Source organism: Danio rerio, chromosome 14 (assembly GCF_052040795.2).
Source record: "Danio rerio strain M-AB ecotype USA chromosome 14, GRCz13ab, whole genome shotgun sequence".
Classification (NCBI taxonomy): domain Eukaryota; kingdom Metazoa; phylum Chordata; class Actinopteri; order Cypriniformes; family Danionidae; genus Danio; species Danio rerio.
In genome coordinates this window covers 2,666,576-2,685,000 of record NC_141034.1, presented here as the reverse complement: position 1 = coordinate 2,685,000, position 18,425 = coordinate 2,666,576, and the positions used below count along the sequence as shown (strand labels likewise).

General features: G+C 34.5%; 35 protein-coding genes across 35 annotated transcripts in view; all 35 read left to right on the top strand.

The window, feature by feature from the left end:
• pcdh2a1 (protocadherin 2 alpha 1) overlaps window positions 1-17,411 on the top strand; it is a 264,980-nt gene extending 247,569 nt beyond the window's left edge. Inside the window, exon 4 of the mRNA NM_001024166.2 lies at window positions 17,007-17,411. Coding sequence (NP_001019337.2) covers window positions 17,007-17,305 — 299 coding nt within the window. The 3' untranslated portion in view covers window positions 17,306-17,411. The remainder of the gene's footprint in view (window positions 1-17,006) is intronic.
• The window catches only part of pcdh2a2 (protocadherin 2 alpha 2), a 259,967-nt gene extending 242,556 nt beyond the window's left edge, over window positions 1-17,411 (top strand). Inside the window, exon 4 of the mRNA NM_001024167.2 lies at window positions 17,007-17,411. Coding sequence (NP_001019338.2) covers window positions 17,007-17,305 — 299 coding nt within the window. The 3' untranslated portion in view covers window positions 17,306-17,411. The remainder of the gene's footprint in view (window positions 1-17,006) is intronic.
• pcdh2a3 (protocadherin 2 alpha 3) overlaps window positions 1-17,411 on the top strand; it is a 256,777-nt gene extending 239,366 nt beyond the window's left edge. The window contains exon 4 of the mRNA NM_001024168.2: window positions 17,007-17,411. Coding sequence (NP_001019339.2) covers window positions 17,007-17,305 — 299 coding nt within the window. The 3' untranslated portion in view covers window positions 17,306-17,411. The remainder of the gene's footprint in view (window positions 1-17,006) is intronic.
• pcdh2a4 (protocadherin 2 alpha 4) overlaps window positions 1-17,411 on the top strand; it is a 250,948-nt gene extending 233,537 nt beyond the window's left edge. Inside the window, 1 exon segment of the mRNA NM_001024169.2 lies at window positions 17,007-17,411. Within this exon segment, the coding sequence (NP_001019340.2) occupies window positions 17,007-17,305 (299 nt within the window). The 3' untranslated portion in view covers window positions 17,306-17,411.
• pcdh2a5 (protocadherin 2 alpha 5) overlaps window positions 1-17,411 on the top strand; it is a 250,948-nt gene extending 233,537 nt beyond the window's left edge. Inside the window, exon 4 of the mRNA NM_001024170.2 lies at window positions 17,007-17,411. Within this exon, the coding sequence (NP_001019341.2) occupies window positions 17,007-17,305 (299 nt within the window). The 3' untranslated portion in view covers window positions 17,306-17,411. The remainder of the gene's footprint in view (window positions 1-17,006) is intronic.
• pcdh2a7 (protocadherin 2 alpha 7) overlaps window positions 1-17,411 on the top strand; it is a 244,558-nt gene extending 227,147 nt beyond the window's left edge. The window contains exon 4 of the mRNA NM_001024172.2: window positions 17,007-17,411. Coding sequence (NP_001019343.2) covers window positions 17,007-17,305 — 299 coding nt within the window. The 3' untranslated portion in view covers window positions 17,306-17,411. The remainder of the gene's footprint in view (window positions 1-17,006) is intronic.
• pcdh2a8 (protocadherin 2 alpha 8) overlaps window positions 1-17,411 on the top strand; it is a 241,085-nt gene extending 223,674 nt beyond the window's left edge. Inside the window, exon 4 of the mRNA NM_001009585.4 lies at window positions 17,007-17,411. Within this exon, the coding sequence (NP_001009585.4) occupies window positions 17,007-17,305 (299 nt within the window). The 3' untranslated portion in view covers window positions 17,306-17,411. The remainder of the gene's footprint in view (window positions 1-17,006) is intronic.
• The window catches only part of pcdh2a9 (protocadherin 2 alpha 9), a 220,067-nt gene extending 202,656 nt beyond the window's left edge, over window positions 1-17,411 (top strand). The window contains exon 4 of the mRNA NM_001024149.2: window positions 17,007-17,411. Coding sequence (NP_001019320.2) covers window positions 17,007-17,305 — 299 coding nt within the window. The 3' untranslated portion in view covers window positions 17,306-17,411. The remainder of the gene's footprint in view (window positions 1-17,006) is intronic.
• The window catches only part of pcdh2a10 (protocadherin 2 alpha 10), a 214,655-nt gene extending 197,244 nt beyond the window's left edge, over window positions 1-17,411 (top strand). Inside the window, exon 4 of the mRNA NM_001009587.4 lies at window positions 17,007-17,411. Coding sequence (NP_001009587.4) covers window positions 17,007-17,305 — 299 coding nt within the window. The 3' untranslated portion in view covers window positions 17,306-17,411. The remainder of the gene's footprint in view (window positions 1-17,006) is intronic.
• Window positions 1-17,411, top strand: part of pcdh2a11 (protocadherin 2 alpha 11) — a 210,743-nt gene extending 193,332 nt beyond the window's left edge. Inside the window, exon 4 of the mRNA NM_001024150.2 lies at window positions 17,007-17,411. Coding sequence (NP_001019321.2) covers window positions 17,007-17,305 — 299 coding nt within the window. The 3' untranslated portion in view covers window positions 17,306-17,411. The remainder of the gene's footprint in view (window positions 1-17,006) is intronic.
• pcdh2a12 (protocadherin 2 alpha 12) overlaps window positions 1-17,411 on the top strand; it is a 207,558-nt gene extending 190,147 nt beyond the window's left edge. The window contains exon 4 of the mRNA NM_001024151.2: window positions 17,007-17,411. Coding sequence (NP_001019322.2) covers window positions 17,007-17,305 — 299 coding nt within the window. The 3' untranslated portion in view covers window positions 17,306-17,411. The remainder of the gene's footprint in view (window positions 1-17,006) is intronic.
• The window catches only part of pcdh2a13 (protocadherin 2 alpha 13), a 204,351-nt gene extending 186,940 nt beyond the window's left edge, over window positions 1-17,411 (top strand). Inside the window, exon 4 of the mRNA NM_001024152.2 lies at window positions 17,007-17,411. Coding sequence (NP_001019323.2) covers window positions 17,007-17,305 — 299 coding nt within the window. The 3' untranslated portion in view covers window positions 17,306-17,411. The remainder of the gene's footprint in view (window positions 1-17,006) is intronic.
• pcdh2a14 (protocadherin 2 alpha 14) overlaps window positions 1-17,411 on the top strand; it is a 201,300-nt gene extending 183,889 nt beyond the window's left edge. Inside the window, exon 4 of the mRNA NM_001024153.2 lies at window positions 17,007-17,411. Coding sequence (NP_001019324.2) covers window positions 17,007-17,305 — 299 coding nt within the window. The 3' untranslated portion in view covers window positions 17,306-17,411. The remainder of the gene's footprint in view (window positions 1-17,006) is intronic.
• pcdh2a15 (protocadherin 2 alpha 15) overlaps window positions 1-17,411 on the top strand; it is a 198,016-nt gene extending 180,605 nt beyond the window's left edge. Inside the window, exon 4 of the mRNA NM_001024154.2 lies at window positions 17,007-17,411. Within this exon, the coding sequence (NP_001019325.2) occupies window positions 17,007-17,305 (299 nt within the window). The 3' untranslated portion in view covers window positions 17,306-17,411. The remainder of the gene's footprint in view (window positions 1-17,006) is intronic.
• Window positions 1-17,411, top strand: part of pcdh2a16 (protocadherin 2 alpha 16) — a 192,768-nt gene extending 175,357 nt beyond the window's left edge. The window contains exon 4 of the mRNA NM_001024155.2: window positions 17,007-17,411. Within this exon, the coding sequence (NP_001019326.2) occupies window positions 17,007-17,305 (299 nt within the window). The 3' untranslated portion in view covers window positions 17,306-17,411. The remainder of the gene's footprint in view (window positions 1-17,006) is intronic.
• Window positions 1-17,411, top strand: part of pcdh2a17 (protocadherin 2 alpha 17) — a 189,288-nt gene extending 171,877 nt beyond the window's left edge. The window contains exon 4 of the mRNA NM_001024156.2: window positions 17,007-17,411. Within this exon, the coding sequence (NP_001019327.2) occupies window positions 17,007-17,305 (299 nt within the window). The 3' untranslated portion in view covers window positions 17,306-17,411. The remainder of the gene's footprint in view (window positions 1-17,006) is intronic.
• pcdh2a18 (protocadherin 2 alpha 18) overlaps window positions 1-17,411 on the top strand; it is a 184,942-nt gene extending 167,531 nt beyond the window's left edge. The window contains exon 4 of the mRNA NM_001024157.2: window positions 17,007-17,411. Coding sequence (NP_001019328.2) covers window positions 17,007-17,305 — 299 coding nt within the window. The 3' untranslated portion in view covers window positions 17,306-17,411. The remainder of the gene's footprint in view (window positions 1-17,006) is intronic.
• The window catches only part of pcdh2a19 (protocadherin 2 alpha 19), a 180,617-nt gene extending 163,206 nt beyond the window's left edge, over window positions 1-17,411 (top strand). The window contains exon 4 of the mRNA NM_001024158.2: window positions 17,007-17,411. Coding sequence (NP_001019329.2) covers window positions 17,007-17,305 — 299 coding nt within the window. The 3' untranslated portion in view covers window positions 17,306-17,411. The remainder of the gene's footprint in view (window positions 1-17,006) is intronic.
• Window positions 1-17,411, top strand: part of pcdh2a20 (protocadherin 2 alpha 20) — a 176,289-nt gene extending 158,878 nt beyond the window's left edge. The window contains exon 4 of the mRNA NM_001024159.2: window positions 17,007-17,411. Coding sequence (NP_001019330.2) covers window positions 17,007-17,305 — 299 coding nt within the window. The 3' untranslated portion in view covers window positions 17,306-17,411. The remainder of the gene's footprint in view (window positions 1-17,006) is intronic.
• Window positions 1-17,411, top strand: part of pcdh2a21 (protocadherin 2 alpha 21) — a 171,860-nt gene extending 154,449 nt beyond the window's left edge. The window contains exon 4 of the mRNA NM_001024160.2: window positions 17,007-17,411. Within this exon, the coding sequence (NP_001019331.2) occupies window positions 17,007-17,305 (299 nt within the window). The 3' untranslated portion in view covers window positions 17,306-17,411. The remainder of the gene's footprint in view (window positions 1-17,006) is intronic.
• Window positions 1-17,411, top strand: part of pcdh2a23 (protocadherin 2 alpha 23) — a 165,765-nt gene extending 148,354 nt beyond the window's left edge. Inside the window, exon 4 of the mRNA NM_001024161.2 lies at window positions 17,007-17,411. Within this exon, the coding sequence (NP_001019332.2) occupies window positions 17,007-17,305 (299 nt within the window). The 3' untranslated portion in view covers window positions 17,306-17,411. The remainder of the gene's footprint in view (window positions 1-17,006) is intronic.
• The window catches only part of pcdh2a24 (protocadherin 2 alpha 24), a 162,750-nt gene extending 145,339 nt beyond the window's left edge, over window positions 1-17,411 (top strand). Inside the window, exon 4 of the mRNA NM_001024164.2 lies at window positions 17,007-17,411. Coding sequence (NP_001019335.2) covers window positions 17,007-17,305 — 299 coding nt within the window. The 3' untranslated portion in view covers window positions 17,306-17,411. The remainder of the gene's footprint in view (window positions 1-17,006) is intronic.
• The window catches only part of pcdh2a26 (protocadherin 2 alpha 26), a 153,684-nt gene extending 136,273 nt beyond the window's left edge, over window positions 1-17,411 (top strand). Inside the window, exon 4 of the mRNA NM_001009588.3 lies at window positions 17,007-17,411. Coding sequence (NP_001009588.3) covers window positions 17,007-17,305 — 299 coding nt within the window. The 3' untranslated portion in view covers window positions 17,306-17,411. The remainder of the gene's footprint in view (window positions 1-17,006) is intronic.
• Window positions 1-17,411, top strand: part of pcdh2a27 (protocadherin 2 alpha 27) — a 105,128-nt gene extending 87,717 nt beyond the window's left edge. The window contains exon 4 of the mRNA NM_001009592.4: window positions 17,007-17,411. Coding sequence (NP_001009592.4) covers window positions 17,007-17,305 — 299 coding nt within the window. The 3' untranslated portion in view covers window positions 17,306-17,411. The remainder of the gene's footprint in view (window positions 1-17,006) is intronic.
• Window positions 1-17,411, top strand: part of pcdh2a28 (protocadherin 2 alpha 28) — a 100,632-nt gene extending 83,221 nt beyond the window's left edge. The window contains exon 4 of the mRNA NM_001008484.2: window positions 17,007-17,411. Within this exon, the coding sequence (NP_001008484.2) occupies window positions 17,007-17,305 (299 nt within the window). The 3' untranslated portion in view covers window positions 17,306-17,411. The remainder of the gene's footprint in view (window positions 1-17,006) is intronic.
• Window positions 1-17,411, top strand: part of pcdh2a30 (protocadherin 2 alpha 30) — a 93,270-nt gene extending 75,859 nt beyond the window's left edge. The window contains exon 4 of the mRNA NM_001009593.2: window positions 17,007-17,411. Within this exon, the coding sequence (NP_001009593.2) occupies window positions 17,007-17,305 (299 nt within the window). The 3' untranslated portion in view covers window positions 17,306-17,411. The remainder of the gene's footprint in view (window positions 1-17,006) is intronic.
• Window positions 1-17,411, top strand: part of pcdh2a31 (protocadherin 2 alpha 31) — an 89,481-nt gene extending 72,070 nt beyond the window's left edge. The window contains exon 4 of the mRNA NM_001009594.2: window positions 17,007-17,411. Coding sequence (NP_001009594.2) covers window positions 17,007-17,305 — 299 coding nt within the window. The 3' untranslated portion in view covers window positions 17,306-17,411. The remainder of the gene's footprint in view (window positions 1-17,006) is intronic.
• The window catches only part of pcdh2a32 (protocadherin 2 alpha 32), an 86,159-nt gene extending 68,748 nt beyond the window's left edge, over window positions 1-17,411 (top strand). Inside the window, exon 4 of the mRNA NM_001009595.3 lies at window positions 17,007-17,411. Coding sequence (NP_001009595.3) covers window positions 17,007-17,305 — 299 coding nt within the window. The 3' untranslated portion in view covers window positions 17,306-17,411. The remainder of the gene's footprint in view (window positions 1-17,006) is intronic.
• The window catches only part of pcdh2a33 (protocadherin 2 alpha 33), an 82,862-nt gene extending 65,451 nt beyond the window's left edge, over window positions 1-17,411 (top strand). Inside the window, exon 4 of the mRNA NM_001009596.4 lies at window positions 17,007-17,411. Within this exon, the coding sequence (NP_001009596.4) occupies window positions 17,007-17,305 (299 nt within the window). The 3' untranslated portion in view covers window positions 17,306-17,411. The remainder of the gene's footprint in view (window positions 1-17,006) is intronic.
• The window catches only part of pcdh2a34 (protocadherin 2 alpha 34), a 79,329-nt gene extending 61,918 nt beyond the window's left edge, over window positions 1-17,411 (top strand). Inside the window, exon 4 of the mRNA NM_001009589.4 lies at window positions 17,007-17,411. Within this exon, the coding sequence (NP_001009589.4) occupies window positions 17,007-17,305 (299 nt within the window). The 3' untranslated portion in view covers window positions 17,306-17,411. The remainder of the gene's footprint in view (window positions 1-17,006) is intronic.
• pcdh2a35 (protocadherin 2 alpha 35) overlaps window positions 1-17,411 on the top strand; it is a 76,027-nt gene extending 58,616 nt beyond the window's left edge. Inside the window, exon 4 of the mRNA NM_001009590.3 lies at window positions 17,007-17,411. Within this exon, the coding sequence (NP_001009590.3) occupies window positions 17,007-17,305 (299 nt within the window). The 3' untranslated portion in view covers window positions 17,306-17,411. The remainder of the gene's footprint in view (window positions 1-17,006) is intronic.
• The window catches only part of pcdh2a36 (protocadherin 2 alpha 36), a 72,919-nt gene extending 55,508 nt beyond the window's left edge, over window positions 1-17,411 (top strand). Inside the window, exon 4 of the mRNA NM_001009591.3 lies at window positions 17,007-17,411. Within this exon, the coding sequence (NP_001009591.3) occupies window positions 17,007-17,305 (299 nt within the window). The 3' untranslated portion in view covers window positions 17,306-17,411. The remainder of the gene's footprint in view (window positions 1-17,006) is intronic.
• pcdh2a37 (protocadherin 2 alpha 37) overlaps window positions 1-17,411 on the top strand; it is a 69,811-nt gene extending 52,400 nt beyond the window's left edge. Inside the window, exon 4 of the mRNA NM_001443865.1 lies at window positions 17,007-17,411. Within this exon, the coding sequence (NP_001430794.1) occupies window positions 17,007-17,305 (299 nt within the window). The 3' untranslated portion in view covers window positions 17,306-17,411. The remainder of the gene's footprint in view (window positions 1-17,006) is intronic.
• The window catches only part of pcdh2a38 (protocadherin 2 alpha 38), a 67,096-nt gene extending 49,685 nt beyond the window's left edge, over window positions 1-17,411 (top strand). The window contains exon 4 of the mRNA NM_001443866.1: window positions 17,007-17,411. Coding sequence (NP_001430795.1) covers window positions 17,007-17,305 — 299 coding nt within the window. The 3' untranslated portion in view covers window positions 17,306-17,411. The remainder of the gene's footprint in view (window positions 1-17,006) is intronic.
• The window catches only part of pcdh2a39 (protocadherin 2 alpha 39), a 42,024-nt gene extending 24,613 nt beyond the window's left edge, over window positions 1-17,411 (top strand). The window contains exon 4 of the mRNA NM_001007762.4: window positions 17,007-17,411. Coding sequence (NP_001007763.4) covers window positions 17,007-17,305 — 299 coding nt within the window. The 3' untranslated portion in view covers window positions 17,306-17,411. The remainder of the gene's footprint in view (window positions 1-17,006) is intronic.
• Window positions 17,412-18,425: the final 1,014 nt, after the last annotated feature.

The following is an 18,425-nucleotide window of genomic DNA, read 5'->3' as shown; positions in this document are numbered from 1 at the left end:
TGCCCCGTGTGAATAGAGGCGTCAGGTTGTAATCCTGGCCACAGCACCTGGCTGCCCAAGACCAGTTACTCACTGAAGCTAATTAATCTTTGCGCTAATCTCTAATTTACACATAACATCTTTCTTCCTCGCCATAGATGTGGAGATGTCCGTTCATGGTCATTAATCCACACTTATTAGATCCCATGTCCGTTTTGCTCCGTTTTGCTCTTTCTCACACTCGAAATAATTGAAAAAGCGTCCGACTTTCAGTGGAGTCGCAGTTATTAATCTCGTCTCATAAACAGATCGCCCAAAACATCAGGGCCAAACATATTAAGATAAAAGATCTGTCTTAAAGGCAGATTCAGCAAGCGCATGTTTAGAATAACGAATCGCAGCATGTACAGTCTGCTCTAGGCCTGTGTTTGTGGCATTTCATATTGATGTGGTCTTTTGTAGAACAATGTGCTGAGCAAATAAACAACTGCTTACGCAAAGGTGATTAATTTTAGCATTACGGCAAGGCGGAGCTGTTTGTAAATGGCATCATTTGCTTATGATTATGGCCACACGGAGTCTAGATAACCCTATTCATGATATTACCCCAACAATAAACCTCTCCAGCATTTTGTCTGATATCACTTCCTGTATCACAGGGTCAAAAGGTTAAATGTAAGGAGCAGGATGTAATCAATGCATATTTAATTACCTAATTAGAGGTGTGGATGTTTGTGTTGAGGCTTGAACCTTTCGGATGGCATGATGATGTGACTTGCAGAGGTGTTCGAAATAATGAAAGTAATTTGGTTTCAGTAAGATGAAAGGGAGAGATGGAGGGAGGGAGGACAAAACGGGTGCAATTACTCGGGTGATGAAAGAGCAATTTGCTCTAATTAAGTCTCTGACGATGACCGCAAAAGGACAGAAATGAAAGAAATAAGCCTCTTTGCATTTGCTCTCTTCATCTACTTTCTCCTATTTAGTGCGTGTCTGTTTCTGATTGCTTATAGCTGACGTGTTTGAGGCGCATCTTCCAAATCTTAAGCTTTAATTCTGCCAAAAATGTAATGCAAAATATTTCATTAATCAACCGGATCGATATACACTGTAAAACATGCAGCATTTTATACAATTTATTCACACTGTCCTAATACAAATCAAATTAATAAGTTTTGACCAATTTGAGTAGATTGAACTTAAAACAATTACGTTGCTCTTAAAAAAAAAGCTTAAGAATTGCATTGTCTTATTTTAAATATTTAGTTTGAACAATTCAAAACCAGGGCGAGGCAGTGGCGCAGTAGGTAGTGTGCCTCACAGCAGGAAGGTCGTTGGGTCGCTGGTTCAAACCTCGGCTCCGTTGGCATTTCTGTAAGGAGTTTGCATGTTCTCCCTGCGTTCGCCTGGGTTTCCTCCGGGTGCTCTGGTTTCCCAGTCCAAAGACATGCTGCAGGTGAATTGGGTAGGCTAAATTGTCTGTAGTGTATGAGTGTATGAGGGTGACAGGCCGGCTGGAATGTGTAAAAAAAAAAGTTGTTATCATATGGACAAGTCTAAAATGGCTTGTTCCAAAGAGCCGACCCCGCAACCATACGGGACTAAGACCAAAGAAGAAAGCTTTGAACAATTCATAATCAATTCAAGGTCAATATTATTAGCCCCCTTAAGCAATATTTATTTTAAATTAAGTTTGACAAGCTTAATTTATAACAGTTTTCTGTAATAAATTAAGTTTGTTATTTTGGGTGTAACATGTTACATGTATGATAAGCATACAGGTTGTTCACTATCAATAATAAGCAATACTTGTATTTGCCACAAAACATAAAGTATTATTTTTATATTAACATGGGAAGGGAATTATTTGCACTGTAATAAAATGATTTTACTATTATTATTATTATTATATAAACAATATTAAATTGAATGATTTGCACTGTACTCTATGTACTGTTCCATTCTTGTTTTCTTAAATAAATTACTAAACCTTACTACTAAAATAACTAAATAATTTATTACTGAAAACTGTCATAAATTAAGCTTGTCAAGCTTAATTCCTTTAATTGTAACAAGTCAAGGTAATTTGTTTGAGTTTTCACTTTTTACAGTGTAGTTAAGCCTTTAAATATCACTTACTTAAGTAATTAAGCATTAAGTACTAATTAATTGGTAGAGCAACCGACTCCCATGCGGAAGGTCACCGGTTTGATACCAGCTCGGAGCAGATTGGGTGGCACAGGACCGGCGGGATTACATTGGTGCCGTGACCCATATGGGAGTAAGGTTTAGGGGGGGTGAGTGTGAGTGTAACGGAGGCCAGCTAGTGAGTGCAGTGCAGGTAAAACCTCACTCCTCTGACCTCTAAAGGTGCTCTAGCAACAGACACTAGAGGCCATGGTCTTTAGCCTCTTTGGTAGAGCAACCGACTCCCGTGCGAGCCTGATTTAAAAATATAAGGAGTAGAAAGTACAGATATTTGTGTAAAAATGTAAGAAGTAAAAGTAAAAAGTTGTCAGAAAAATAAGTAGTGGAGTAAAGAACTGAAACCAGAGAAATCTACTTAAGAACAGTAACAAAGTATTTGTACTTTGTTACCTCCCATCTCTGGTAAAGACGAAATAAATCAGTTATTATAAATGAGTTATTAAAACTATTATGTTTAGAAATGTGCTTTAAAAAATCTACAACCAGCATATCTGATTTGGACAGTCAGTAAGAATGTGTGATGCACTCTGGGCAAGCGTTTGTGTATGCCATATGGCACAGTAGCTGAAATGAGAGCCTGCAGGCTGCAGGTTGGCCCACCTGTAGAGATGATCTTTAAACAGGCAGATCGGGATAGGTCACACTCATCCACCCATCCATTTATCTCTCCATTTTACCCAGCCTGCTATAAATCCGCAACTCCTTTAGCAGTAAATTGTTTTACTCAGTTCAAATAGCTTTATTGGCATGGCTAAAGCACATTTTGAAGTGCCAAAGCATTACATTTACTCTCTTGATATTTCTCCTTATTTCAATCTAGACTACATTTGTTTCGCTGTGCATTTACTAAATTAGAAATCGGGCGCACAGACTGAACCGAATTTATTACAGAAACAATTTACATTTGATTAAAAATGCCAAATACGTCAAGACGCTGAATTAAATGAGGGAAAAAAATAAGTAGGAAAAACTGTGGTAAGGGCAGCACAGTGGCGCAGTGGGTTGCACAATCACCTCACAGCAAGAAAGTTGCTGGTTCGAGCCCCGCCTGAGTCAGTTGGTGTTTCTGTGTGGAGTTTGCATGTTCTCCCCCATGGCATTTCCTCCACAGTCCAAACACATGCACTATAGGTGAATTAGATACAAATAATTGGCCGTAGCGTGTGTGTGGGGGGGTGTTTCCCAGTGATGGGTTGCAGCTGGAAAGGCATCCGCTGCGCAAAGCATATTTTGGATAAGTTGGTGGTTCATTCCGCTGTGGCGAACCCTGAAAAATAAAAGGCTAAGCTGAAAATGAATGAATGAATGAATTGGTAGGGTATTACTTAATTTGCTCAACATGATCAATGAAATGGTGCAATATATTATAGAATTGTTTATCCAATCCTCTTAAAGAGTATATAATCTTTTAAAGGTACAGACAAGCCATCATCTCTCTGGTATTTGTATAAATTTTTGATAATATTTTTGATTGCTACTTGCACTTTCTTCATCACTTTTATCTGATTATTTTCATTTTATAATGCATTTTAATGTAAATTATCTAATGAGCTGCATAAATATTGCTTATTTTCTCATCGCAGATCAGCTGTCCTTTTCCGCAAATCATCCTCTAGCATGCACAGTTTTGTTAATTTGAGTTAATTCACTCACACATCATGGTAAACAATCTTGGCTTAGAGTCTTCGTAGTAGACTCAAACCCGAGGCTCAGATCGAGGCCTGGGTTAAATCCATCCTATGAATCTATCCAGACTGAGAGAAATAAAGCATGAGATGAGATGTGGTGGGAATTAATACACACTCATTAATAACTGAATGTTTAGACTCCCCTATATCCTTCCCTACATACTTATGTGTATGCGTAAAGCATATGCTGAATAAGTTGGCGGTTCATTCCGCTGTGGCGACCTCTAATTAATAAATAATTTAAGCCGAATAAAAATGAATGAATGAATGAATGAATTAGTAGGGTTTTATTTAATTTGGTGAACATAATCAATAAAATAGTGCCATATATCATAGAATTGTTTACCCGATCCTCTTAAATAGTACCTAATCTTTTAAAGGTACAGACAAGCCATCGTCTCTCTGCTACTTGTATATATTTTCGATTGCTACCTGCTCTCTCTTCGTCTGTTTTATCTAATTATTTTAATTTAAAATGCATTTTAATGTAAAGTATCTAATGAGCTGCATAAATAAACGTAAAGAGTATATAATATTTTAAAGGTACAGACAAGCCATCATCTCTCTGCTATTTTTATATATATTTGATAATATTTTGATTGCTACCTGCACTTTCTTCATCTGTTTTATCTGATTATTTTAATTTAAAATGCATTTTAATGTAAAGTATCTAATGAGCTGCATAAATAAATGTGTATTGCTCATTTTCTGATCTCAGATCAGCTGACTTTACCCCACCGATCATCTTCTGACATGCACAGTTTTGTTCACTTGAGTTAATTCGCTCACACATCATGGTAAACAATCTTGTCTTGTTGTCCTTGAAGTAGACTCAAATCAAGCTCTGGGTTAAAATCCTCCTATGAATCTACCTAGACTGAAAGAAATAGAGCCTGAGATGGGATGTGGTGGCAATTAATACACACTCATTAATAACTCAATGTTTAGACTCCCCTATATCCTCCTTTTATTTATATGACATCCTTTAAAGCTCTTCATCAGCCACACCTGATTCTATCCATTGTGCATTTCTCCTTCACTTGTTTCTCTCTCTACTCTTCACCCTGTGCATGGTATGAATGGTTGCTATGGAAACTGCCTCCTCCAGTGAAATGCGGTTGTGGCAGAGACACTGATGGAAACTAATACAGAAAGCTCTCTCTCTCTCTCTCTAATGGTCAAATGCTTCTCTCCCCTAGCAACAGAGACATTCACAGCCCCCTCCTCTCTGCACCTCTCTGTTTTCTCTTTCCCTTGGTCACCCTTTCTTCCCTCATTGTCACTTTCTCCATCCCTCTTTCCCCCGGGCTGTTTAAGAGAGAAACAGGCAGAGGGCAGGTAGACAGCCCATCACTAACAATCCAAAGGAAACGAGACAGAAAATGCGTTAGAGGCACAAAAACAAAAGATAATGAGACGGAACGAGAGAGACAGCGTGCTTTATCCTATTGTCATTAATTCTGCTGATCTACGCTTTGATACTAATGCCCATCTGTTTTGTCGAAAATGGAGACTGAGACTGAGAGAGGGAGAGTGAGGGGCGTTGTCTTCTCCAGTGTTTTGCACAGCGGAGCTAAAATGAAGCTCATAAAAATGCAGAACCACATTATAACGCAACACAAACCTCCAGCAACACATAAAACAAACCAGCAGTACTTTACACCCCCAGAGACCCACTGACTGAGCATTCAGATTAGCAGCTAAACTGCAGATGTCCCTGCTGACAGTGTCATCTGACTATACTGTTCCTTATGTACATGCAAAACAGATCTGTTAATGAACAGTCCCTGTGTTTTATGAAGTGTTTTCTGTTTATTTACGGTTGTGAATTGCATTATGGGATGTTGATCTCTGCTCTGTCGACTTTTGATGTTGAAAATTCAACTCCACAGTTTAACAAAATGATGTTCATTGACATTTTAGCAGTTTTAAATAATACTAAAGATATTATAAAAAATAATACAAAAATAATAATAATAAAGGAATAAATCTGTAAATTAATAAATGAAAAATGCTTTCGGCACGTATTATAATAAACTGCTATTTCTGAATGCGCTGACGCTGCAATCCAGATGATTCATTTCATTCATTCATTCATTCATTCATTTTCTTGTCGGCTTAGTCCCTTTATTAACCCGGGGTCGCCACAGCGGAATGAACCGCCAACTTATCCAGCATATGTTTTATGCAGCGGATGCCCTTCCAGCTGCAACCCATCACGGGGAAACATCCACACACTCATTCATACACACACTCTTACACTACGGACAACTTAGCCTACCCTATTCACCTGTACTGCATGTCTTTGGACTGTGAGGGAAACCGGAGCACATGGAGGAAACCCAGGCGAACGCAGGGAGAACATGCAAACTCCACACAGAAATGCCAACTGAGCCGAGTCGAGGTCACCATTTAGATGATTTGAAGCAAAAATATTTGTTGAACATGTACGCCACTTTTTTGAACTGTTCAAGGTTAAAAGTTGTTTGAAGAAAGGTCTCGTAATTCAACTCGAAAGCATTAATAATGAGGGAAAATAGAAATAAAAATTAAAACATGAATCACAAAATACAGAAAACTGCTATTTTAGGGAATTTAAAAAATATATCTATTTTTTTCTTTCTTTTTCTTTACAAAGATTTAAATGACTACACTTAATCCATCAAGATATACACCATAACAATGTAAAAACAAAACTTATTTCCATGGTGGTCATTGAAATACAAGGGCCTGTTTCAACGCTGGTTTCACACTCACGTTTGGATTTACTAACGATGAAATTAACGTTAGGATGTCTCACGTTAACGTGAGGAGGTCTACGCCAACTTCATGTCTGCCATACGTGTATTTCTTGTGTGTGTTTGTTTTATTTACATTGGCGACTCCTAGAGGCAGTTGTGTTAAATTGCACACTACAAAGTATTGCACCGACACATGTCAAAAACATTGCTGTTCATTTATATTTGATACAATGGGTTAATTGACACTATATATATATATATATATATATATATATATATATATATATATATATATATATATATATATATATATATATATATATATATACATACATTTTTTTCATCAATTATGTTATTTAAAACATATAAAAGCATTTGCAAATGTATACAACCCTGAGTCCATGGCCAGTTGTAGAGCGGGCGATTGGGCAGCTGACATGCCGGTGGTGCTGCCTTGATAAGAGTGGAGGGGTGCTGCTATATCGCCCTAACAAAGTGTTCCTCTAATACATCTGTGTCTCCCACAGACATGGATACTACTCCAGACAGTAAAGTGTCACCCACAATTGAGGCAACTCTCTCCTCAAAGGGTGTTAGTTCAGCATTCCCTGTTTCCCCACCTCTTTGGTCCACACTTTGGCGGTGCGCCGCTGTTCTCCTATTAACCTGCACCTTTACATCCGACCATTTGTTTGTAATTCGTTCACAGTGCAATGTTCAGAACCCACTGCGTAAACCGCATCAGCTAAACTCTCCCACTCTATTTTTTTATTTTGTTATTAATTCCGGTGGACAAACTTGCAAATAACACAGTTTTTCTCTGGTCTACCTCTGATAGGAGCACCGCCAATTCACATTCTGTGAAGTTTCTCTTCTTGCTTGCTTTTGCCATTGCTTTGTCGTTTGATTTTGCCAAAGTGGAGTCATTACCATATTCATACAGGGGAGGAGGCAGGGAGGGGTTTTGCATTCGTGCACGTGCGCTCAGTTTCACGTTAATTCAGATGTACAAAGAGAATATGTGTGGGTTTCCGCATACGCAGTGTTTCATACATCTGAATTTTTTACTGCGTACGCACATTTACAGCTTTGTCCATACGCAATGTTTTAGTATTATTAAATGCAAGTCTTTACATGAGACCCCAGATTATTCTTCTCCCGATAACCAAAATATTACAAGTTAATCTAAGCTGTTTTCAATTAATTAAAGGAAAAGCAGAAATGCATACTAAGATACTAAGAAAAGTGTAGCTGAATTTGTAGTGATTTTTAGGATTTTGGTTTCAGCTCCTAATCAGATCAGTGACATGGAGGGAAGCGGAGTGTGTTTTTGAGTTGTAGGTCTAGTGGAAATTTCCAGAACACGCCAGGGGCTTTAGTCAACTCAAGAGGGTAAACTGAGGACAGTCACTCTGTTTCTTTCTATGTCAATGTTGGCCTCATATCCCATTTGTTTTGTCTCTCTTTTTTTATTTTTTTATTTATTTATTTATTTATTTATTTATTTATTTATTTACTTATTTATTTATTTATTTATTTATTTATTTATTTATTTATTTGTTATTTATTTTTTTATTTATTTAATTTAATTTAATTTTATTTAATTTAATTTAATTTTATTTTATTTTATTTTATTTTATTTTATTTTATTTTATTTTATTTAATTTATTTCATTTTATTTTATTTTATTTTATTTATTTATTTATTTTATTTTTATTTGTTTGTTTATTTATTTATTTATTTATTTATTTTTTTTTTTGGGGGGGGGGGGTAAATGCATTAATACAGAAAATAAATGTTAAAATTAGTATCCCTTCTATGACATTTGAATTATTTTAAAACATCTGCCAAGTTTTGTTTAACAGGTAAAAGATTTGTTTTCAACATGTTTAATATACATTCATTCATTCATTTTCTTTTCGGCTTAGTCCCTTTATTAGTCTGGGGTCGCCACAGCGGAATGAACCGCCAACTTATCCGGCATATGTTTTACGCAACGGATGCCCTTTTAGCAGCAACCCATCACTGGGAAACATCCATACATACTTATTCACACACAAACACTACGGACAATTTAGCCCACCCAATACACATGTAAAGTCTTGTGAATTGTGGGGGAAACCAGAGCACCCGAAGGAAACCCATGTGAACACGGGGCATCCAGAACATGCAAACTCCACACTGAAATGCCAACTAACCCAGCCGAGGCTCAGACCAGTGATCTTCATGCTGTGAGGCGATCGTGCTACCCACTGCCCACTGTGACGCCCCATGTTTAATATTTCTATTTAAATGTTTTATATCTACGTTACCATGATGAGACTACATATTATATTTATTTTTATTTTTGCAAGATATTAGTAGCTTAAAGTGCAATTTACTTATTAATTATTCTGTAATCATTTAAAAAATGTAATTTAAAATGTATAAAATAAATATAAAATAAAAGGCAGCTATTGACCTTTTGTTTTAAAAAATTTAACTGCTTTTATTCCAACTAAATAAAATAAAATATATGGTTTAGAAGAAAGAAGATTGTTATAGCAAATAATGTATAAAATATCATGCACTGTTAAACATTAATTGAAAAAAAGCAAAATAATAAAAAAAAATTAGGAGGGCTACTAATTTTGCCTTCAACTCTATATGCATGTAAAGACAATATAATTCTCCATTTAGATTTACATGTGTTTGTATCCTCTGTCCTGAAAAATGCAACATTATTCTCATAATATTCAGTACTTTCATGGCATGGACCAGAATTATCCTGAATTCGCACATGGACACAGCACAGCACACACACATACACTTCTGTCTTGGCAGGCTCACAAGAAAGCCTGTGTGTGCCATCTGGCACATAGTTTATCAGGATTACTAGAGCCTAACACTCCAAGGTGTGCCACACACACACACAACAACAACAATCAGATATATTAATTATGCACAGAGAATCAGTTCCACGTGCATCCATCTGACTAATATTGTTTGCCCAGTTTTTCTATTTAATTCACACCTTTCACATTTACATTTTTAGTTAATTGTGTTATTTAAAAGCATATAATTTACTTACGCATATGGGACCCTGAACCATAAATGCAGTCGTGCTGTAAGTTGCATATTTTTACCAAGAGCTCAAAATACACTGTATCGGTGAAAATTATTGATATGATTGAACTTTTATTCTGGAAATCATCAGAATAATAGTTAAGGTCATGTTCCATGATTATATTTTGATCATTTTAATACATTTCCCTCTTATAATATATCAGAATGTAATTTTTAACAATAATGTCCATTGCTAAGGAGTTAATTTGGACAACTTAAAAAAAAAAAAAATCCCCAGTATTTAGATTTTATGAATACTCTGATTCCAGATATTCGTATAGTTGTATAATATACAAATATTCTCCTATTCTAACAAACCAAAGTGTATTTATACAGCTTACATTAATCTATAAATGTCAGTTTCAAAAGTAAACATTGACTGGTTTTGTGATCATATATATATATATATATATATATATATATATATATATATATATATATATATATATACAGTTGATGTCAGAATTATTAGCCCCCCTTTGAATTTTTTTAATATTTCCCAAATGATGCTTAACAGAGCAAATAAATTTTCTAAGTATGTCTGATAATATTTTTTTCTTCTGGAGAAAGTCTTATTTGTTTTTATTTTTTTATTTTTCGGCTAGAATAAAAGCAGTTTTTAATTTTTTTTGCACTCTTTTAAATTTTTTTCGATAGTCTACAGAACAAACAATCGTAATGCAATAAGTTGCCTAATAACCCTAACCTGCCTAGTTAACCTAATTAGCCTAGTTAAGACTTTAAATGTCACTTTAAGCTGTATAGAAATGTCTAGAAGAATATCTAAATCAGTTATTAGAAATGAGATATAAAACTATTATGATTAGAAATGTGTATATATATATATATATATATATATATATATATATATATATATATATATATATATATATATATATATATATATATACAGTTGAAGTCATAAGTATTAGCACCCCTGTTTGTTTATTTTTCCCCATTTTCTAAAACTAACTTTTTCTTAACTAACTTATAAAACTATAATAATTTACTTTTTTAACCGGTATGTAATCGACCAAATCAGCACATACATTTCGGTGTCTTATTTTAGTGCCACTGGTGCTGCGACAAGGGCGTAAGGTGCATCAAGGGGCACGTCAAGGGCACAGATAGGTGTTACACCATGTCTAACCAATTCATGCTAAGCAACTTGTTTCTTGAGGAATTCACAGACATAGGCAACCGCGCGCAGTACAGCGCATGCGGTAAGCGATTTCCTTCAGTATGGTGTTCGTCAAATTTGCTTAAACTAAGCATTCTAAAGTATGACTATTTTACATGCAAGGATTGTTTAGTCCACTATTTTGATGAGCGCCGTTCCACAGGTTAGTAGAAAGCTAATGTCATGTTAATTGCATAATGCAAATCTTTAATTCATGCTAACAAACAAATGATAAAAAAAAAATAATAATAATTTTAACTTCTTAGGAATTGTCTTGCTATTCCAACACAAAACATTTCTTATGGGCTATTAATATTGACCTTAAAATGGGTTTTAAAAAATTTAAAAACTGCTTCTATTCTAGCCGAAACAAAACAAATAAGACTTTCTCCAGAAGAAAAAAATATTATCTGTAATACTGTGACAATTTTTATCCTCAGTTAAACAATGTTTGAGAAATATATGAAAAAGAAAATAAATTAAAAAATCACAAAAGGGCGAATCATTTTGACTTCAACTGTATATAGCTGATTATAGATTGATGTTAGTAGTGTAATAAAGATAATGCATATGAATCATCACATATATTAAAATCACGGTTAATACTACCATCATATGGAAAATTACCCAGTTTTAATGTGCTTTACTTAGCAATAGCATGAGCCTGCTGTCATCTGCCATTACACATGCACAGTGCTTCAGAAGCAGTTTGGCTTCATCGAAACGACCCCATAATTCCTTGGCTCCGCAGTGTTGTTCAGAAATCTGCTCCTTCAGGAGTTTAGCGTTGGAGTTTGGCTCATATTTCATCCTCAGCCTGCCCTTTCTCACCTCCTCTTCTGCATTATGTAAGACTGCACGACACTCCTCCTCGAGAATGAAAGATGCAGAGAGCCGGTGGGAGGGGGACTTGGGATGTTTCCTAATGATTTTCTTCCCATCATCTTTTTATGAGCCGGATCATTCGCTGGCCGTAATAATCACGCAGCTTATTAAACCTGTGGTGTTATCATTATCAGCCTGCCAGACGTGTGACTTTGTCCAAAGACCACATTACATGAAAGGTCAAGGCAAGAGAGATTTATTTCACAAGACACACAGCTACTCAGATGTTAAAGTATTTAAAGGGTTAGCTCATCCAAAAATGAAAATCTCCTATTAATTGAATCACCCACAGGTCATTCACGATGTTGGTTTCTCCAGTAGAACATTAAAGAAGATTTTTAGGTGAATCCATGGTCCTTGGTGATTCATATAATGGCAGTGAATGGAGATGGGTTTTAAGATAAAAAACAAACAAGCTCAAATGAGTCCAAATCAATAGTCATGGCTCCTGATGACACACAGAGGTCAAGCATTCTTTGTAAGAAACTAAACATTGTTTGCAAGATTCATGCAGCTGAACAACTGGAGACAAATATGTATGTATGTGTATGTATATATATATATATATATATATATATATATATATTAGCCTAAATTAGTTGTAACAATGTTCTAGTATTTTAAAATTATTTCCTAAACTGAAGTTTAAGTGAGTTACATTTGCACAGTATTTTCCTATTATGTTTTTTCTTCTCAAGAAAGTCTTATTTTTTTTTAGTTGGAATAAAATATTTTTAAATAAACAAAAAAATATGTATGTTTGTTTATATATTTGTTTATACTTTTATGTTCAGCATTATTATTCTCATTTATTTATTTATTTGTTTATTGATTTATTTATTTATTTGATTTTTTTTCTTTTAGTGGTTAATAATATTATTAGTCCCCTTAAAACTTATCATTATTTATTTATTTATTTATTTATTTATTTATTTATTTATTTATTTATTTATTTGTATTTTTTTAATTAATTAATTTATTTATTTATTCATTTATTTGTTTGTTTGTTTTTGTTTTTATTTTTATATTATTATTCCCCTTAATAAAGTATTTATTTATTGTTATGCTCAATTTTATTATCCACCTTAAGAAATTATCATATGTTTTAATTAATTTATTCATGTATTTATTTATTTATTTATTTATTTATTTATTTATTTATTTATTTTTTATGGTCAATATTCTTTTTCCTCTTAAGAAATTATTTATTTATTTATTATGATCAATATTTTTATTCCCCTTAAGAGATTTTTTTTATTAATTTTTATGGTCAATATTATTATATAATATTATTATTACATATATATATTATTATTGTATAATAATATTATTATTATTATACAATATTATTATTATAAAAATATTTATTTATTTATTTATTTATTTATTTATTTATTTATTTATTTATTTATTTAATCATTTAAATATTTATTTGTTAATCAATATGTTTATCCCTTTTAAGATTTTTTTTATGGTCATCATTGTTATCCCCCTTAGGAAATTATTATTAATATTTATGTATTTATTTATCTACTTTTTATTATTATTATTATTATTAGTAGTAGTAGTAGTAGTAGTAGTAGTAGTAGTAGTATTGTAACCTAAATAGTTAAGCCTTTAAATGTCTCTTTAATCTGAATACTAGCATCTTGCAAAACGACTAGCAAAATATTATACACTGCCATCATGGCAAAGACAAAAGGAATTGGCTATTATAAATTAGCTATTAAAACGTTATGTTTAAAAATGTACAGAGAAAAAAAAAACATCTCCATTTAAACATATCTTGGAAAAGAGGGTTAATAGTTTTGCCTTGAATTGATTATTATTTAAACTATAACCAAAAATACAGTGCACTTAAAATCACTACATTCAATATTTTCCAGCTCTGCATCCCTCGTCCACTTTACGCCTTAGTTGTCGTTCTGACAGGATCAAGAAAGACAGAAAAACAAAATGGAAGCGCATGATGGAGAGTGGAGGATTAGACATGATGAAAGTGTACATGCGAGAGGGAGAAGCCTGAAAACAAAGCATTTGGGCGTTTAGTTGTTGTGTCACTGAGGGATTTGCAAAGGTAGTCAGTCCCCCGAGGACCCATAATGAATGCTGCCTGTTTTTCTAGCTCTCATTTAACACCCACATTCCCGAATAGAGCCTGTCTTTCACTTCAGATATCGCAGTCGGGATGCGTCTGGGGTTGTAATCCATCTTAATCTTCACCACAACATAAGCTGTAGACAAAAGGAAAGGTGCAAACAGAGACCTTAGCGGAGATATGATGCCAAAAGTGCTGTCTGTATTTAACTAAGTGGTGTTGTGGTGATACAGTGTCATTATAAATGAGATTACGTGCTCATCAGACAGTAAGAGAGAGAATCTCGCTGGTTTGAGTCCCAGCTGGATCAGTTGGCAATTCTGTGTGGAGTTTGCATGTTCTCCTTGTGTTGGCATGGGTTTACCGGGTGCTCCGGTTTCCACTATAAGAGAATTGAATGAACTAAATTGGCCATATTGTATGTGTGTGTGTCTGAATATGAGAATGTATGGGTGTTTCCCATTACTGGATTAGGCTGTAAGGGCATCTGCTGTGTAAAACATATGCTGAAATAGTTGGCTGTGGTGACCACTGATAAATAAGACACTGAGCCGAAGGAAAACTGATGAATGAATGTTTAAAAACACACTCGTCTTTTGTTCTATGATAAAAAAGCAGAGATTTCATAGGAAACAACACAGAAAGGGTGTGATAAATGTGGATTGTTTGCTTCTGTTTGTCTACTTCGGTGTATTGTGTTTGATTTGGTGTGTCTGTGAGACTTTCTTTAGTTCTTTTTAATCCAGAAGTGTAACACAGCAAGTGTTTTTCTTTTTAGGCTAAACATTGCTGATTTACTGTGTGCCCTCTGGGTCTATTTACTGTTGAGCTCAGATGAGATAGGCTTAATTTATGTTCATACAGTTCATACTTTTTTTTCTAGTGGCCTTCATCTCTGCGCAAAAAAAAAAAAAAAAAAAAAAAAATATATATATATATATATATATATATATATATATATATATATATATATATATATATATATATATATATATATATATATAAATTGTCTTGTTTCTAGTCCAAATATCTAAAAATTCTCAAATCAAGAGGCATTTTCAAGACAAGCAAAACATTTGTCTTGTTTTAAGAAAATAATGAGTCAAAATTAAGTTTGTTTTTCCTTAAAACAAGCTAAATAATCTGCCAATGCGGTAAGCAAAATAACCTTATGTCAAAAGGAAAAATTATTGAGCTTATCCCATTGGCAGATTAGTTTGGTTATTTAAAGGAAAACTGATTGAATAATTGAATCTTCCCTCATTATAAAATGATTTTATTCTCTTTTTTGAATCTGCCACTATGCTGACACATTTGTAGCTCCACCCTCTTTTGAAACCTCTTTTGAATCTCATTTGAATTTAAAGCGACAGTCACCAAAATGGCACAATGTGAATCAAAACCTGAAAATAAGCAGTGTCAAAGAGTTACAAAACATTATTTGTGTGGTGTTTTGATCCGAAACTTTTAACAATCTCACAGCAATTCGTAGCTTTTTGATTTAGTGGTTAATTCGTATGAATTTGTACGATCTAATTCGTACAATTTAGTACGATTTGCTCATCCCCCAATAACGGTTGGGTTTAGGGGTGGGGTTAGGTGCCACACCTCCTTTTTAAAATCATACAATTTCAAAATAAAGAAATAGCCACTAAACTGGCAAAACATAAAATACTTATGTTTTGTCATGAGATCAGGCTGGAAACTTCACATGAACACTCTTGGGGCCCTTTCATACACCCGACGCAATAAGGCGCAAGACGTATTTGACTATTTTCAGACCATTGCAACAGTAATTTAAAAAAAAAAATTAAACGCTCCTTGGTTTAAATAGCAAATCCATGTGTGCCACTTTGTGGACTCATGGGTGTGCTGGTGTAAAAAGGAGGCGTGTTAAGGCACTGAAACTGAAACTGAAATAGACCACGCTATTTACCATCTAAAACCTGCTAAAGTCCAGCGCAGAGCGCATTAGATATACAATTATGCTAAACACTTACACATTACTTAATACTCACAGGATGTACAGCAATGTACGAATATCTTTACAAATAAGAAAATAAATAAATAAATAAATATATATATATATATATATATATATATATATATATATATATATATATATATATATTTTTTTTTTTTTTTTTTTTTTTTTTTTTTTTTTTTCTACATTAATATAAAAAAAACACTGCCTCCATGACTTCACTTCGGGTGGGCTTTTCCAGTTAATTCTTGATAATGTTGTTATTTTTAGTAATATTATTTATTATATGCATATTTATATTTGATTTAATAATAAACAAGTTTAGATTTATGGGGTTTTGGAGACGTCTGCATCAGCATATGGGGCATAAGACCAGGACTTGTGTTTGGATAGAACTCTGACCACACTTTGTTTTTATTGTTTATTTATTCCTTTGCTGGAAATTACAACTGAATTTAGAAATAGTTTTAAAACAAATCTTTGCACTTAACAAACAAAATTAAATATGTAGGCTGATGGATGTGAGTTCAGTTGAGTCAGTTTCCACTATTCCCTCACTCCAGCAAAGTAAAGGAATAAAGAGTAAAAGTAAAATTAAGGGAAAGAGGCCGAATGTAGGAGGCTCGTTCTTTATCCTCGCGCTGCAGATGCTCTGTTTAACCTGCAGGTGAAGTGTTCAGTTTTTCCACTTACAGTACTAAGTCTGCCAGTGTAAATAGCAAATGTGCCATGGTGTGACGCAACTGACTCTTCAAGGGAATGAGAGATGAGACTCAGATTGGTTTAATGCACGTTATGCTCAAAACACACCTATAACTCATTAAGAGAATAAGCTCAACCCTTTTAGACCATGTGCCAGGGCACAGACTGTATTTTTCCACCCTTAAAATAGCAAAAGTGGATTCGGACACGCCCTTAATGCTTTTGCTTCATGCACTTTAACCTTTGCGCCTAGATCGTTAAAATAGCAGCCTAAATGACTTTACATCTTGTAAAAGGGGGCATAATAGCTCCCCTTTAAGTACTCTACCCAACATTATTCACGACACATACTCTCTATTAGATGATGTGTTTTTCATTTTGGTTTACATTAACTGTCATACATAATAAATGGTTTGTTTTTCTCTGTCTTTCACAGATAATGAGGGTGGAGAGGTGTCTCCACCTGTAGGCGCTGGAGTGGACAGCAACAGCTGGCATTTCCGATATGGGCCGGGTCCCGGAGGCCCTCCGCACCTGAAACCCGGTGAAGTTCCTCCCGAAGCCTTCATCATCCCTGGATCTCCGGCCATTATTTCCATCAGACAAGGACAGGACGGTGACGACAAGAGCGACTTTATTACCTTTGGGAAAAAGGAGGAGGCCAAGAAGTTAAAGAAGAAAAAGAAGAAGGAGAAGAAGGATAAGCGGGAGAAAGGGAAGGATGATGATGATTAGAGAGACAGAGGAAGGATGTCTTTTAAAAGACAGAAGTCTCAACGAAAGTCTGTAGAACAAAAAGCGTGTGTTTATTAAGTCTGAGATGCATATTTGGGAGCTCGTCCATATGTTTTCTTTTTACAAAAACGTTCCTGTTTGATTACACAAATACATGGCATCCCTTTCCATTTCTTAATGATGAAACTGATTAATCTTGCCTGTTAGATTACTGATTAGTGTTCTCTACAATTCAGACTGGAGTTGGTACGTCTGTCTTTTTCATCCGAATGGCTTTTGTTTTCCTTTTGATAGGAAGACAAAATCTGATGTATAATGTTTGTTAGCTGTGTGCCGCTTCAAGTGTGTTAAAATGCAGGAGGGAAAAAAAAACTGCACATGCTGGTGTAAATATGCAGGTCGAGGTGTGTGAAGACGCTAAGTTAACGCTTTTTGCTTATTCACTTCTCCTGGTGCAGGATGGGAGAAACATCCTGTAAAACGAGAGACGCTGATACATATTTTCACACAGAGGACACAAAAAAAGTCTCACATCCTCAAAATAAAAAACGAAAACAACAAAAAAAAACAGTGTTTATCAAAAAAAAAATGTACACCGAATGATGGAATGCACTTTTATTTTGCTTTAATTTTGTTACCAGCAAATGTTCTCCAAGGTATAGTATATATGTGAGCTGTTAATCCCATATATACACACAAATACGCATATATATATATATAGACAAACACATCTAGTAAACAGGGTCAAACATCAGAGCATCTCACAAAACCTCTCCGGCTCTGAAACATTCATAACCTGGCAAACTAGTTAGGTTTTGGGCAGAGATTAGTGAATTGAAATATCACACAAACAGAGATCAAACTCTTTTGGGAGCCTGGTTATGTGCTCTGTTGTTTATAGGGATGGCTGAGAATGTTAATGCATTATAAACAGTATTACTGTTGAATCACCAAACCTTAAACGCATCATAAACTATCCCTAACGTAGAAACGGCATGAGGTTTATGCCCTTGAATTTTTCTATGACGTTGCCTCGTACCTGTAGTCCCCCCCACCCACCTTCATTCACCCTAATTTTGTGCCTGCTTTCTCAGCTCAGTATGTCTACAGTAGTATCATC